The sequence below is a fragment of the Hetaerina americana genome, unplaced genomic scaffold, assembly GCF_022747635.1.
Source record: "Hetaerina americana unplaced genomic scaffold, ioHetAmer1.1.p SCAF_29, whole genome shotgun sequence".
Lineage (NCBI taxonomy): Eukaryota > Metazoa > Arthropoda > Insecta > Odonata > Calopterygidae > Hetaerina > Hetaerina americana.
The window spans coordinates 2,422,393-2,440,028 of NW_027286863.1; the positions used below are offsets into that span (position 1 = coordinate 2,422,393).

The following is a 17,636-nucleotide window of genomic DNA, read 5'->3' on the forward strand; positions in this document are numbered from 1 at the left end:
CGGGCAAGGCCTGCAGCTCCACCCAAGGGAAGCCATAACCGGCACAGGGAAAGGAGCTGGCACCCCTACCCTGATGTGTGAATTTCACACGCTGTCGGGCTTAGTACTGGGTGAACTCAACTACCAAACTGACCTTCGGTTTGATTAGTCTTTATGGTTTTATTAATGTATGAATATTGCGAGTTTCGCGGATGTGAATAACAATGTACGAGTTAGTAAGTTAGCACGAGCAAACAAAAACACTGAAAAGAAAAACTCACACATTGCCGAATTTTCGGTGGCCTAGCCATCTTTGTCAAGGGAGAGAAGGAAGGAAAGTTCCTCGTACTTTGGTAATCGTACTTTAGGATATGGTATTTTTAATTGGAATTTCCACAAAAGATCTCCTGGTTTTAGTATTTATTCGACTGTTGATCTAAACATTTGCGAGAGTGTAGTTGCTCGGGAAACCGTGATTCTATTTAGATCACTTCTTCGAACCCTTAAATCACACACCACACATAAGTATGTATGCTGATTTACTGAAGTCTACGTAGCCCTAGCAGTCTTAGTACGGTAGATTATCTGTAAGATCGTTATACGAGGGCGGTTCAATAAGTACCAGTGCTTGATGACAATGGGCGTTCCTGAGGGAAGTTTATGTTATCATCGCGTGCTTCCATCTATCAAACGACGGCGAACACAAATTTCAGACTTTTTTAAAGGTTAGTTTGGATTTGGCAGCCATTCGAGTAAGACGTGTTTCGTGATTTTCTCTAAGATGGAAAAAGAGTAGTATCGTTCGGTAATTCGCTTTTTGTTGTTGGATGGGAAGAAACGCGAGGAGATAAAAGCAAAGTTGGATGCTGTTTATGGGGACACTTCGCCATCTATGACCACAGTTAGATATTGGTTCAAGAAATTTAAATGTGGGCGAACATCTGTTTTTGATGAGGAGCGACCAGGACGCCCGGCAGACGTGGTTACCGAGGGAATCATTCAAAAAGTCCACGCCATGATTCTCGCTGATCGACGAACGAAAGTGCGAGGCCGTGGGAGTGTCGGCCGGAACGGCAATTAATATTTAACATGATAAGTTGGCGATTAAAAAATTGTCGGCCCGATGGGTGCCGCGATTGCTCACGGTGGACAACGAGCTGATCCGGAGTTGTCGCCGCTCAACTGCATGAACTACCTTATGAATTGCTGCCGCACCCCCCGTATTCACCCGATCTGGCTCCCTGCGACTTTTTCTTATTCCCTAACATGAAGAAATGGCTCGCGGGAAAAATAGCTCAAACAAGGAAGTTATCGCCAAGTCAGAGGCGTATTTTGGAGAGTTCGACAAATCCTATTTTTTGGAGGTGTTCAAAAACTGGTCGGAACCTTGGGAGAAGTGTATCTTTCTAAAAGGGGACTATGTTGAAAAATGGGAAAAAATGTTTTTGAAAATATGGTTTCTTCATTTCTAACACAGGTACTTATTGAAGCGCCCTCGTAAACGTCTGTCATTTACGTCAGTTCCGTTACAGTTTTATTCAGAGGTTTAGATCACCGCGGATTTTTTGGACGCACGCATTTATTTGTGCACAGGTTTTTTTACAATGCCGCAATTGTTTTTCGCATACTGTCGATTTTGATCATGAGATACCTAGGACGAATGCCATGAAGGAATTACAGAAAGCTTTAAGCGATTTCAAGCGGAAAAGATAAGCAGAACATTTAAAGGAGAATCCTTAAGCACTTTGGTCGACTGTCAGAGAGGTTCTGGGAACTAAGAAACGGATAATTCACTCAAAAAAGATGAAGGCGAAAGAGTAACCATCAGTTTAGAAAATGCCAACTTATTAATTTCCTTCTGTCCAACTGTCCTCGCCAATGTTTCACCGATTGCCTCCGATAGCGTATCAAATCATTCCCGCCAACCGATGCCCATCATTGAAATTTCATAGAATGGAATTAGAACGTCTGCTGAAAATTATTAACGCTAACAGATCCTCCGGGCGGTCAAATATCGGAAAGATATCGATGGTTATTATTAGTCCCATTGTTCTAGAATAGGAGAGATCTTGTTTGCAAAATTAGAGAGATCATGCGGAGAACAGATTGAAGTTGCCATTTTTCCACAAACGATGAGGGTCTAGAATAACGTTGTCCGACCGCGTCAGTGGGGAAAAGTATTTAGGGTCAAAAGTAGTCTGGTGTTTGATCACCCCCTGCCACACGCGCACTGCCTAGAGGTGGCTTGCGGTGTGCTATGTTTCATGAAGTTTTCTCGGGTCTTCCACCAGGTCAGGGGTTCCATATTGGCCAATATGGAACCCCTGACCCGGTTGTAGACCCGAGAAAACTTCATGAAGCAAATATGCCGGGTAAGCACCAGGTCTTACTTAAGGGTGTTATGTAATAAAAAAAATTGACAAAGCCCCAAAGATACGCCTTCTTAACCGATTTCTGTTGGCTGTGACATTTCCTCCGATCACAGAATGGTAGGACAGGTGTCCAAGGGCATCGCGGCACCCTGCTTGACAAGCAGACTCAGGAATTCATTATTGTGCCACGATTTAAAATGCATATGCTAATCACTACCATTATCTCTTTGCCGTACTTTGTGTCGCCTTTTGCGACGTTAGTTCTATACAAGTTTTTTCACTTTTAAATATTAACTCGTGCTTTATTACTTTGAACGTTTAATCGTTAGCGCGAAGTAATCAGCCATCATTTTATCGCCGCAACTACCTTATTAAATTAAAGATATTTTTCTGTGCAGATTCAAAACAAAATGAACACGAAAAGAAAGAGGAATGCTAATTTCAATTCTGTATTATTAGTAACTCCAAAGAAAAATAATTCAACGCCAAAAAATATAAGCTTGTTGGGTGGAATGAAGGGAGTTAGAAAGTATAAAAAACCACAAAACAGTTATCAACTCGAAGGTCGGTTTGTTAGGTAAATCTGCGAGCACAATCACCTTTCATTATGCTCACATGATCTTTAATTAGCTTTCAAATTTAATAAGCTTCCTATGTGTTGCAATATAATTTTTAAAAGAGTGAGCACAGAATGTTTAGATGCTGGAAAATAACGTTATATGCACGGTACTAACGAGACAAGTTTGTATTGTTAATGCGATTGCGATAGAACCGCTAAGTCGATGATTGATCTCTGCCCACACCCAATTCTTAATGTGTCTAAAGGTGTACAGGTAAGTTATTATAATATCTTCAGAAACTTTTGTGTTAAAAAAATGAAATTTTATCTTGCGTCATTATTGGTAATAATTTCGATAGTACATATATGTGGCTTACTGATGACAAAATATAAATGATTTCTCCCATTATATGTGAATAATATCATTATTTTAGAGACTCGAACTTTAATCTTCACTTGTTATTTTGAAATTGTATCTTTTAAGTGCAATTGTAATCAAAGGATTTGAATTTTTACGCGCCAAGAGCGTACGTATATCGCTCTTCAATTTGATCAGCTGGTATCATAATGCGTTCTGATTTGTAAAAAACCGGAATGATGTCTAATAAAAGTAATAATATTAGTGAAAGTTTGAATTGTGCATTAATTTTTTATCAAGGTAAGTTTCACTTTCTAAATTGAAAATGCCAGATTTTACGATTGTGTACGGTAAATGAGTGGTGGAGGGATTGAGACAGTCGTTTCTAATGCCCACTAGGATTTTCTCGTGAGTTGTAAGAGGGCGATTTAACTTGTCCATTTTATGAGCACCTTTACCGGTGACAATTGTATGTGACACTCATATTTTGATTTTTGACATATATTTTTATTCGTTTTCTTGTGGATATTATTGTCTTTTGTGCGCGAGTTATTGTGTTATTAAATTTAAACTCTTAAAGTTACGACGAGTGTATATTTTCAACCCCCCGGTAATTGTCCTGGACATTAATATCGAACGGTGAGCTGTTATTAAATGTTTATTGTTTTTTGATGTTTTAAATCTTTCTGGTTCTGTGCATACCTTTTATAAGAATTCTTAGGGACGGAGAACATGTTTTTGTGTCGGAATTGAGTACCCGAATGTTCAATGCATTTTGATGCAGTGAAAAGCGTGCCCTATTATTATGATAAATAAATTATTTACAAATGTACTTCTCTAAAAGTGTCTTTCTTTATTTTATATTTAGAAAAAGAAGAAATGGTAGGTCTGACAGTATCAGTCTCCCAAGGAAATCGCTCATCTCCAGATGAAAATAAGAAATCGGCAAGTATTGGGAATAAACATTATTCTTGGCTTTAAGTTACTGGGGTGCTTCTCGCAAGCCCTGGTAATGAGTGAGATTTCTCTTGGTAGATTTTATTTGTTCTGTTATGATTTATTTATCAGTAATGCAGAAATTATTACTATTACCCACAAGATTATGCCAGTTTAATTTAGAAAAAAACAATTGTCTGAATGAATGGTTGTTACGTACTTCAAAAATGTTTCTGTTATCAATTTGCAACAATTCACAATCCAGTTGATACACATCTGGTATTTGATATTTAAATATACGCGTATGTGTTATGGTAGTTAATTTATCTGTCATGGTTCTTACTTAGGACCATTAAATTTTAAAAATGTCTACATGAATTTATCTTATTCCTTTTATTTTTTAACAATGGCAATATTAATTGGGTGGGACATTTTGGGATGAATGTTCATTATATTTTTTTAATATTAACTTTTCCTCCTAGAAATTCTTTAAATGTGGAATTCCATTGTAGTCATTTCATTTGTACAAATTAGTATTTTAATACTATGTGCATTTTGTGTGGGTAATTATTTGTCTCTGTGTTCATAGTAATAAGTTCAAAACAGAATACAAAACCTAGAGTATCGTTTAATCAGTTTTGCTTAATTATTATTCCCACTGGCCACACTTGGTCAATAATTTCAGCTGATACAATACTCTTTGAAATATGCATTTATCAAACATATTTTAGTGTATATCTGTATGGGTATTGACAAACATGGCTTATTGTAAATATTATTTTCTCAATTGCTCAAAATTAATGGATACCTTTCTTAATCAGCTTTAATAAAGAAAGTTAGATTTCTGCAAAACTTGTAAGAAATGTAGTTCTTTGATGTACATGTAAAAAATGTTATATTCAGACCTAAAGTCAAACTTAACATCCTGAAATGTGTTATGCTAAACTTCATTTTATTCAAGTGGGTTTACCTAATTAGTATATTCAATGATTTAGCTATTTTATTATTTTGTAGCTGCTTTAGCAGTAATTTTTAGCTATAAACTTTCACTGAATGGGTCAATCAATCGGTAAGCTATTATTTATACACCAAACTCCAAACTTTTGTAAAAGTTTCTTTTTTACTTCTAGTGCCATCATGTTTGCCAATACCATGTTTTATGTGGCATGAAAAACATTTATTTCTATTTGAAGTAATAATTTTTTCCCTCACAGGAGCAACTTGTGGAGTTGACTAAGCCGTCTACTAATAAGCAAGGAGGTGAAGGTTCTGGTAAGATAATTTATTATTCTTTGAACCATGTCCAAACAGCATATGACTTGATCCCATAGTTATGGACTGCACTAATTCAGTAGCTTATTTATTACTTTAGAGTTCATAGCTTAATTCTCTTCCTGCCACTGTTGGTACTGATGTACCATTTTGTAGTGCATAGCAGCATAATGCTTGGATCTCTTCAATGACCTTCAACTCATTTCTCCTTCCCTGAAGCTTTTCATATTGTAGGCACAGGCAACCAGTGCTAAGGCTAAGGAGAGGGGCCATGATATTTTTTGATGAGGCTAAAACAGAAACTTAACACTTCCACAATAAAGAATTAATATTTCACGACCATGGTTTTGATGCTGTGCGTCATCTCATGATGATGCTGAGCAGAATCGAAACAATGTTCGTGGAATATTAATTCTTTATTGTGGAAGTGTTAAGTTTCTGTTTCACCCTCATCATGAAGGAATTCTACAAAGTTAAACCTGAAAATGTTATAATATTTTTTGACTGAAATTGCCACAAATTGTAGTGTAAGAAACTAATGCTGTGATTTGCCTTTTTTTTCTGCACCCCCTGCCTGTCAGAGTGTTTTGTATCAAAATCCACCCAATGGAGTATTAGCATGAACAAAGAAAATGCGAACAATGAACAGATCTAGATATTTAAATGCTAGTTGGACTGAAATTTTTCAGCATTCATGGCTATTCTGCTAATTGATAACTATCTGAACTGAAAAAACCCAATCAAACTGAGAAGTCTGGTTAAGAGAAAATATGTATATATGTTTAAAATCTATTTTCGTAAAGCAAACAATATCTGTGGCAATGAGTGAATTTATACTCGGTGAGGTTATATTATATCGTTGTTGACCGATTGCTCCTTTTGGCTACACAATAAGCAATAATAGAAGATGATGTCATAAAAGTAGTAGTTATTCTTATTATGACGAAAATTTGATTTGTAAACATGAAGTAACCACGTATGAGAATATTTCAATGTAAACTGTTAACATCTAAAAAATAGGCTGTGCAAATTATGTTATATTCAAAGTTTGATTGCTATTTATTTGGAAAGTGGTACCTTAGTGACCTATTGTCTGTGACTCAATGAAAACTGGAATTGTTTTATTTGAACTGTAAAATTCATATGAAAAAATCCTAGACCGATGCTGCAAAATATATATTGTGCCTTGGCATCTGATATAAGTAATATTTTTGAGAAGTATTGCTCATGTCAATGTGGACAAGTATATTCAAATACACGATGTCTGTCCGGGAAGGATACAGCCATGCAATATTTTGAGAAATATAGACTAACTAGGACAATTAGGCCTTGGTTTCTTTTGAAGTACCCCCCCTTTGGACCTCATGCAATTATCCAAGCATCTCTTCTACTTTCCAAAAATGCATCTTTTTTGGAGCGAAAAGAACTCGTTTTGCTTCATTCATCCCATTCTCTTTCATCTTGTCAATGTCAAAAATGTGTGCTGCAGTTGCCAAAGGCATGCTCCATGCCGCAAATGATAACCCAGGTATTTTTGACTGGGTCGTAATTGGAGATCTTGAGTCATGGGTCTATGGCTATGATCCTGAAACCAAAGCCCAGTCTTCCCAACAGTCGGTAGACGAGATAAAGAAGAAGGCAAGGAGGCAGCTGGTGACCATTCTTATAAAACGTACTTTGTGGGTTGTTTTGGATAGATGAAGATATGCTAGGCTAAGTGAGTGAGGTCCCAAGGGGAGTGCTTTGAATGGGGGAAAGATATGCTAGGCTAAGTGAGTGAGGTCCCAAGGGGAGTGCTTTGAATGGGGGAATAAGGCCTCTAGGTAGGCTATTTTTCTCAAAATATCCCATGGCTGGATACTTAAGGGACACTGCCAATGAATGTATGCATGTGGGAAAGGGTTGGCGTTGTGTCATGGTGTTAATATGATGAGGAAATAATCCAGTATTTTCAAGTAAAAAATGCTTAATTGATTGTGGTCTTCAATAGTTTTTCATCTTTAACTTGGGGAAAGTATAGTCCGTATTATCTTCAGTTCAGAGTAAGTAATCGGGGGCATGCCTGAAATAGAGGTATCTCTAGTTCAAGTATGCCCTCTCCTAACACCTATAAAATGCTTGTAAGCAACATTTTTCAAATCCTTAGGGCGTTCTCAGCATAATTTTTGAAAGGTATTAAATACAGTGCGTTTTCCCTCTTTCTTCAAAGCTCTTCATTTAAAAAATTAAAGAAATACTGTGCCACCAATAAAAAATGACCAGGAAAAATAATTTCATATTAACATGAAATTCAGAGAAATGCAGTGAGTTTGCAGAGGAAGGGTGAAATTGGTGCACTATACAGCGAGGTTAAATATTTATCGGGAAGTAAGAAGGGAAGATCTATCCTAACAGTTAGAGATAAGGCGGGTAAGGTAATAGTTGACGCAGGAAAGATCCAAGAGAGATGGAAGGAGTATTTAGAAGAACGTATAGTAAAGAACTTAGACCCACAAAGTTAGACATTGAAAAAGAATATGGTGTAGAGGAAGATAGTTTAGGTCCAGGCATACTAGACAATGAGATAGATAGGGCATTTAGGGAGATGAAACTAAATAAGGCCGTGGGGGTAGATAACATTCCCGTGGAACTTTTAAAATGCTTAGGAAAATGTGGGAGACAAGCTATATGGGCTGATCTGTAGTATTTATGAGGAGGGAATCTGGCCGGAAGACTTTGTGAGATCAGTTTTAGTTCCTATTCTGAAAAAGGTGAATACTACAGGACAATACGTTTGATATCCCATGCAGCTAAAGTTATTCTCAGAATCATCAACAAAAGGATAGAGAGTAGGGCAAATGATTACTTAGGGGATGATCAGTTTGGGTTTAGGAAGGGGAGAGGTACGCATGATGCCATTGTAGTAATGAGATAGCTAATCGAGAGGAATATAGAATACAAACAGGACGTATTTGCCTGTTTCTTAGATTTCAGAAAAACATTTGATAGAGTGAATTGGGGAAAACTAATGAGTATATTGCAGAAAATAGGAATAGATTGGAGGGAAAGGAGGCTAATCCGCAACCTGTACATGTCTCAGACTGCTCAGGTGCGGGTGGGAAACGGGGAGTCAGGATGGGCAGTGTTAGGAAGGGGTGTAAGGCAGGGTTGCCCCTTATCACCATTGCTGTTCAACCTGTATGCAGAGGAAATGATCAAAGAGGCATGGGAAGAACTCGAGGTAGGAATGAAAGTGGGCGGGGAATTCGTAAAATCAGTTAGGTTTGCTGATGACCAAGCTTTAGTTTGTCAGTCAGCCAAGGGGTTTCAAGGATTGCTGAGCAAATTGGAAATTCAGTGCGACCGGAATGCGATGAGAATCAATATTAATAAAACAAAGGTTATGAGATTTTCTAGAAAGAAAAAGGCTAAGCTAAACATTAAAATAGGTGAGCAAAAACTAGACCAAGTAGAACAGTTTACGTATCTCGGTAGTGTTTTGGATCAACACGGTCAAAGTAGTAGGGACGTAAGGAGAAGAATTGCGCTAGGCAAAGAGGTTTTCACAAGGAGGAGGGAGTTGATGACCTGGACGTTGAGTATGGATGTTAAGAAAAGACTCGTAAAAACTTTGATATGGAGCGTAGCTATGTACGGTGCGGAAACGTGGTCATTGAAGCAGGAGGATAGACGTAGATTGGAGGATTGTATTAAATTTCTAACTGCTCCAAAGCATCGAGCCTTTGACCTTTTTCTTCAAAATGAATAATTTTTGTCACAAAGTCACTTTTGTGGTCACTTTCGATGAGGTGCTTTGCAAAGAGGGATGTTATGTTCGTATTTTTTACACATGTTTGGTGTTCTTTAATCCTTTCTTTAAATTTCCATCCTGTTTGCCCAATATACTTTGTGCTACAATCTAAGCACCTTAACTCATACACTCCACTCCTCTCGTTTTTGGGGACTTTGTCTTTAGTGTGAGAGATTTTTTAAATTGCTCTATTGCCATAATTTTTATGCATGTCTCAAAACAACCCATACATGAAATATGAAAATGCATATGAGTTCAGAGAGTTGATGCGGCTGATTTGTATTCACTTGTTGCAGGATGTAAAATGATGAGTTGTAGTAATTTAAAAGAGAAGGCAAAGGGTTCATCAGTCACACTATTTCAAGGTGTGTAACAAAGATATTGCCTGCTGTTTTTGGGTTCTGTACAAGCAACACCCTGCCTTGAAAGAAATTGAGTTCTACATAAATTAATAAAATAAAAACTCATATAGCCGTAATAAGTTAGCAAAACTCGTCCCGCAATGAAAACTAAATTTGTTCTGATGGTTTGTGGGAACAGAAATTCCAGGACAGTGACCAACCACAACCTCTCAACCAGGACACCCTTCTGTAGTAGTTAAAGGGAATGTTACTTCCCGGTCAGTGATCAACTGCAGACCTTAACACTCCGACACAATTGGGATCATTGACAGAGTTCAAGGGACTCTGGTGAGGATACAAGGGTCTATGAACAGATGTACACCATCCATGACTGTTTACAGGAATAAATTCCGTGACAAACACACAGCTGATGAGCACTCAGGGAAACAATCCCTCACTCACATCTAAAAGGGCCTCCCAACTGCGAGAATGGTACTCAAATTGAGCAAAGTTGGCAAAAAACAGGGAGAGGAGAGAGTGTGTGTTGGATATGCATATTTCGGCTACAATATAGCCCTCCTCAGCGAACAGAAGGAAAAAAGGCTTGCAACAAAAGGTGGGAAGCAACACAACCTTTGGCTTACAAGCCTTACTGATGCTCAACTCGTCTCTGCATTACAGCGATTCTTGTCTTGGCTTGCACGTGCTTGCTGTACAAGTTCTTGTGTTGGTGAGAATGAAGGTGTTGGAGAAGCAGTGTGTGTGAATTGAATTTTCTTTTAACCTCAGGAAAATTGCAACTGAAACGAATGATTCAAGAGGTATTCAGCAATGAATCTTTAAGTAGGGCATTGTGTTCTCATTGGCATAACCACATACAATCTAACAGAATTGGCACATGACTTGGGCTTGTTCTCGCTGGCTGTATGTCGTTCGTTATCATTCTGCATTTGTTCTGCTTCTGCCATTCATATACTTTCTATGCCTTCTTTCATATAATTTGTGACTATGTTCAATGCATCTCAGATTTCTCATAAAATCATGCATTCAAGACAAAATAGATTTTTTGTGCACGTGCTCAAGTTGTGTCCATAATCTTTCACTCATGAGTGCCCAAGTGACCCAATCATCTTTTCAGAGGCATCCCTGCTGTTCCAACCCAACCATTCTTGTCTCATAATATCTTCCTTTGACCAGAATGGCACTCATTCAAGACGCATGCTGAACTTATTCTAAATTAATCCCTTATCAAGTGCAGCATAACGAGCTGCAATCATCTATGGATACCAACTTGAGTATGAATTCAAAGTAATTTATGAGGCCCTATCTTGCGATTCGTTATGTCTTAGTTCTGTCATTCAGAATAAAGGCTAAAATTTGACTGTCCACTATTATGAACACCCGACACAGTACAGTATCATTTACATCAATTTCAATAACAGTACGTACAATGTGTTTGTTCAGTATGTATGAAGAATTAAACTACTACGTAATGAATTCTGGTAATGATAAAATAAGTATATTTGTAAAATCAAAGATTGTCCCACCAATTATTATTAATAATTAGCATTCATCTTGAAATCATTTGATTCTCCTACTCTAGACCCTTCCTATGCTCACCTAACATACAAGGTTAATTTTGTATGCCAGGTACCTTTGGTCCATTTAGGATTGCCATGTCTATCTCTCGATGATCTAATCATATGAGACTTAAATCCCTCCCATGGCTTTGGTTATGTAAGGTTGTTGGAGTTATATGAATAATGGGATATTGGGTATGCAAGGGTACTGGCCTGCTAATGGCTGCTGCACCCTACCAGTCAATTTTGGAGAATCAGCTATTTACTACATGTCAAACCAAAACCTACTAATATCTCAAGCTCATTATCTCCATTGTAAACAAGCTAGCATCACTTCTGAGTAGACTACCTTGATATCCAGAATTTTTTTGCCCATGCCCCATCATTAGACGGTATTTGCAGTGCTCTACAAGCTAAGACCTTGATTTATATTTGAACCATTTCAGGTGAAGGTGATGTGGGAAGCAATAGCATTACTGTGTCCCGAGAAGCTGACAACTCGCAGCCCTCAGAGGATGAACCTGAACCAAAGACTGCTACATCATCTGGGAAGAAGCCAAAGTACCAGTACACCAGGGTATGTATAGATAAATTTAGTCTCAGTGATATTAATTAAATGGCAGTTATCACATTAATGCTTTTCTTAGGTTTAACTTCAACCCAAGAGAACTTCACTAAAATCGTGCTGGGAAAGCACTAAATTCTAAATGGCAATTGATGAAAGATTCCTATTTGTCATGAATTCATATATCTAATAGGTTATACTGTTTTTTTGAGTTACTGATAGTGTCTGCTTGATAATACATGTATTTTGTTTGCCCAAAAATGGCTTGAATGTGGTATAATCATGCATTTTTTGGTCAGGAAGTATCTCAAGAGCATTTTAAGTTTATCATCAATGAGTATTTGAGAGAAGTCTAATTTATAAAAAAAAAAAGAAATACTTAAAGTAAGTGCTCTCTTTCATTGCATTGTGGAGGAACTTCATAGTGAAATAAGAGACTTAGTTTTTTACATAATATGTTTAATAAACCACCCAGATTAAGATGTTCTATATTTTCATCAAATGAGATGTCTAGAAGCTATGCTGTTTTCCCAATTGGTTTGCTCCTGACTTGATTGACAACTTAACACGTTTGATGTATTTACATTTCTTGAATAAATCAATTATTCATAATGAAAAAAAGAGGCAATCATTCAAAGGATTTTAAGATCAAGTCACTAGCAGTATTTCTCCATTTTTGGAAAAGATACATTGACTACAAAATCACTCATCTTAAATCAAGACATTTTTAACAAATATTGCATTATTTGTGTACCTTATTTCAACCTATTTTGCGTGATTTTGGTTATTATATACCAAGAAGCACTTTTCTATTTTAATATTGGTTGAATAGCACCAAGAATGTAAATGCTAGTTTTATTTGAATGATTTTTTTGGATTTGTAAATGACTAATTGTTATATTGAACTTAAAATTAAACCACTTGGCTTTTCCACATAGAATCTATGTGGAAAAGCCAAGTGGTTTAATTTTAAGTTCAATATGAAGAATTTCCACCAATTGATGCCAGAAACTGTTTTATTTAATTGTTATATACTTGTCTATTTTAGGAACAACTGATGGAACTGAGAAACCACCCATTGTCTCGGCAGAAACCATCTATACCTAACAAGTATATATTTCTCATTTACTATCTATTTGTGCTTATTTGGGGATCGAGATGGTGCGGTGACTAACGTACTGGCTTCCCACCCAGAGGGCCCGGGGTCAAATCCCGGCGATGTTGAATATTTTTCAGTAGTATCTCGATCCCTACTTGAGGTGCTGTGTGGAGGGCACTTTGAGTGAGTACGCCGTCCGTCGGATGGGACGTTAAGCTGCGGACCCCTTGGCGCCTTTCGTAAAGAGTAGGCTAATGCCGACGCCGGGTTTCTCTCCACCCTCCATCCTTTCCTGTCCATCCCTAATGGTGCAAATGACATCAGCCGTCCGTCGCCTCCTCTAAATACCACTACCTGTGTTTATTGATGCTCTGTTTACAATACTAAACAGTTATCTGCTTTTTGGATGCACATTTTCTCACATTCATCTTGCTTTTTATCCATGTTAGGTTGGTCTTTGTGTAGGATTATAATCTATGCAGGTCAACCCTGCGTTTGCATTATTGGAATTTACATTTTTGCTCATTTTACGATAATTTTATCAGGTCTTGTAAAAATTCATAATTATTTCAATGTATGTGGAGTGGAGAATTCAGGTTATGTTAAATAGTTTTATAGTGACAAGTAGCAATATTCATTCAACATTGCTTAGTTTTTTGTTACACTAATAGCTTCTTTCAATGCGAAAAGTGTTGTGCAAAAGCCATTAGGCACATTGCAATTGATAAAGATTTTGCACACGCAATGCTTGTGAGAACCACAAATGGTGAATATGATGCATCATTAGGCAGTTTTTATGGGTTGAAAATATTGATGTGCACGTTTCACACAAAGCAGTCTAACGATTGTTTTAATTTCATTAATGACTGTGCATAATTTTATCAGTTCATGTATTTTCTTCCAAACAATTTGTGAATGATATAAAATGGAATCTAAAGTAGTATGTAGCCGGACAAAGCTTGCGTCAGTGGACACTTCAGTGACGATGGTCATTCCTATGAATATGAGATATGATAAGGGAGCAAGGAGATGACAGTTTAGCTAACCCCCTGACCTACAAATGAGATGAGTTCCTGTGATCACCTTGCCCCTCAAAGTAGAGTACACGTACAAATTATTAGCAAAATGTTAAATATGTTTTTGCAAACCCAATAACATTTAAAATATACAAAAATGCACCATTTCAAAAAGATTTTACAATAATCTTTGGCAATTGTTAAGTTTTTCTCAATTTTAGCAAACATTTCAACGTCCTGTGTTCATCAAAATGTAATTTTTTTGAATGTGAATGCCTACAAACTCATTTAAAATTAGTCAAAGCAATACAGTGCATCAATTTCAGTGTGCCAAAATTTTTGCCTTGACTGATATTTGAACCCGGATCCCTCGATGTCCGACTGAGTGCTTTAGCCAGTTACTTTAGCTATCAAGGTGTTTTCTTAAAATCGGGAATTTTGGGGGCTTTTAAGGAACAAGATGTTGTGATGAAGTACCGTACATACAATGTCACAGTCATTCCTCGTCCCACACGAAGCACCAGAGTCCAGGAGGTTAAAGCCAACTTTAAATGCAATTGTGTTTTATCTTTGATGAATTCCTAGAAACTGTGAGAGGTGCGGCTACAGTAACTTTTAACTGAGTCATCCACTAAGTGTGCATTAAAATGCATCAATTTCAGTGTGTAAAAATCATTCGCCTTTAACGTTGTATGGACGCTATTTCTTCACGGCATTAATGAGAGTATCTAGCCTACCTGTGAAATTAGGCTCTAGATGAATCTACTACCTAAGTGCAGCTATGTGTCTTTTCCCTACCTAACATGGTACTAAATAAATACTGTAAACCCTGGACTACATTTTTCATCCGTACGCTTCCTGCCTCCATTGATTTCACGTCCCTTATCCCTTTCTTAAGTCTTTCCTAGGCATCCTTCAAGGGTGGGAATTTTAGAAATAGCCAAGGCGCCATTGAAATGAGAACTCTACTCTTTGTGAAATATTAACTAAGATAAATATGATGCTGAGAAAGGAAACTTCTGAAAATACTGTGAATGCTGTCCAAAAATTTTAGCTAATTGCTGTTGGCCGGGGTGTGGAAATATATCCATATTTACTATGTTGGTCATTTCAATCATGATATGTTGCTCATAAATTGCCTGATTGACAAACATCTCTCCTCTCTTTGTATACATCAGCCAAGATCTTTTTATAGTTCTCATTATGAATGAGCTTGAATGTATGACGTATGTAGTGAATTGTTTATTTTTATGCCTGTTTAATACATTTAGCCTGTTTTTAAGATATCAGTAACCATTAGTATCATGAAATGAAATTACTGACTTAGTGTTTCCGCACACTTTATTTAAAAACACGACCCAGGTTTCGATGTTGAAAGTCATCATCAGGTGGTCCTCATAGAAGCAAACTTGGTGTATATACCTTCTGACCAATTCCCCCCTCCATCGATCAGAAGGTATATACACCAAGTTTGCTTCTACGAGGACCACCCGATGATGACTTTCAACATCGAAACCTGGGTCGTGTTTTTAAATAAAGTGTGCGGAAACACTAAGTCAGTAATTTCATTTCAATATGTTGTGCAAATTCCATTGTGTTACGCCACAGAAAACAAATTTCATCAGTATCTTATTTGAGGTTTAATGTTTCATCTCCATGAAAATCATGGGGATCGAGATGGTGCAGGGGCTAACGTACTGGCTTCCCACCCAGAGGGCCCAGGTTCAAATCCCGGTGGTGTTGAATATATTTCAGAGGTATCTCGATCCCTACTTGAGGTGCTGTGTGGAGGGCACTTTGAGTGAGTACGCCGTCCGTCGGATGGGACGTTAAGCTGAGGACCCCTTGGTGCCTTTTGTAAAGAGTAGGCTAATGCCGACGCCGGGTTTCTCTCCACCCTTCATCCTTTCCTGTCCATCCCCTATGGCACAAATGACATCAGCTGTCGGTTGCCTCTCCTAAGTACCACTACTACTCCAAGGAAATCATTCTTTTTTCAGTGATGCTCCACCTTTTCATCGATCAAGAAGTTGGGACCAAGGGCAGTGGCATCATGGCTCCAGGCATGAGAATTCCAATGAAGATGAAAGAGTTGGGCATGGGGATGCTCCCCATGAACCTCCCAAAGGATTTATCAGGCTCAATGCTGTTGGGGTAAGCTAATGTGAATTGAATGCTGCATTTACCATTTTTTAGTGAGAATTAATGGGTGGTATCATTTCACTCGAACTTAAAGTTTTTGACATTCATGATTATCCTTGGTGAAATAACAAAAATGATTGCCTATTCTAACTTTATTTGCAAGATTAGAAATTGCTGTAACAAAATATCTCCTTGATGAATGTTATTATATGGAATGTTAATAATAGTTTCTAGTAAATGCTCTTTTGTGGTGCATTTGAAGTAAAATAATGTTTAATACCCTGTGTCATTTATTAATGCATTTGAATGGCGTAACTTCAAAGTTGTTTCAAAATTGGTTCATAAAATATGAAAAGAACATAAGCATTGGATGTTCTCCGGAAACCTTAATGTCACTTCCTCTGTGTGTTTGTCAAGAGAAGCATGAAGACATGGAAGCTATTAAGCAAAATTGACCTGTAAAATTTTCTTGTGTGATGTATTCTTATATGAAGAATGAATAAAATGTTTGGTTGTTTTAATAATGAAGTGATGAAATTCTAGAGTAAGATCCATGAGAGGATATAACATCCGAGTCTTGTATTGATAGCTCCATTTATTCTTCGTTGCCATGCTTGGTAGAGTAAATATGAGAAGTGCCAAGTCCTTAATAATTTCCAGTTGATAAATATTTCCTTGGTAACTGCTAAATTGCATCAAACCAATGGATAATGTGCATCTTTTGTCCTTTCCTCAGCGGCGGTCTGGAGATCCTAGGGAGCGATTGAGGAAAGAGCAAGATGGCATTGTCCTCAGTCCTCAGCGGCGCAATTTCAACTCTGGTTGTTTTGTCATGGTGACACCCCAGCAGCAGCAGCAGCAACAGCAGCAGCAACAGCAGTCATCTCAGCACCAGCAGGCCGCATCAAACCGCCGCCCCGAGAGCCCCCTGGGCAAAGGGGAGAGGTAAATGCCTGAACCACACTACTCTGCTCTTAACCTTGAATGAAGCAAAGTGAAAAAATGTATCATAATTATTTTTTACTCGCTTCATCATTGCCGATTAGGGATGTCTGAAACTTTTGAAATCATTAAGTTTGAAGTGAATCGGCCAAAATTCTAGATAATCTGGAATGGCATTGGAGATGGTAGGTTTCATATTTTTGCAAACATTCAAAGAAGATGGTGAATACCAATACCTGGAGGATACTGCTTCAAGAGTTCATGCATAAGGTGACTGACTTTCCATTGGATGGAGAGAAAATATTTATTGTATGGTTCTCAAAATCATGATCATCTTTTGGATGAGTAATTTTCCACAGCTATCCAGTTACTATGGAAAAGATCATTGGGTTGCTTTCCATAGTTGAAGATATGTAGTCTGTATGCTTATGCTTCATACTTACTCTCTGATTTTCCACTCCACTAAAGGTTTCAAAGGAAATTATAATTCATTTGTTGGTTTTATCACCCAGTTTCAATAAACCATTACTACCATGTACGAGGGAGGACCCAAAAATAATGGGAATTGGGCTGCGGTGGGGAGTGAGAGTGGGGGAAGCCTTTGTTTGGCTGGTCATACACCAGGCTCACGCCACCTGCGTCAGTATGCACACTGTGACCGGATCGGTCCGTCCGTGACAGCTGT

At 37.7% G+C, this 17,636-nt stretch overlaps 1 protein-coding gene across 5 annotated transcripts in view; it reads left to right on the plus strand.

The window, feature by feature from the left end:
• LOC139689887 (eukaryotic translation initiation factor 4E transporter-like) overlaps window positions 1-17,636 on the plus strand; it is a 125,681-nt gene that overhangs the window by 26,105 nt on the left and 81,940 nt on the right. For all 5 annotated transcript variants that reach the window (XM_071586992.1, XM_071586995.1, XM_071586997.1 and 2 more), the window contains exons 2-7: window positions 4,137-4,213; window positions 5,419-5,476; window positions 11,634-11,764; window positions 12,801-12,862; window positions 15,868-16,021; window positions 16,746-16,954. In XM_071586992.1, coding sequence (XP_071443093.1) covers window positions 4,137-4,213; window positions 5,419-5,476; window positions 11,634-11,764; window positions 12,801-12,862; window positions 15,868-16,021; window positions 16,746-16,954 — 691 coding nt within the window. The remainder of the gene's footprint in view (window positions 1-4,136; window positions 4,214-5,418; window positions 5,477-11,633; window positions 11,765-12,800; window positions 12,863-15,867; window positions 16,022-16,745; window positions 16,955-17,636) is intronic.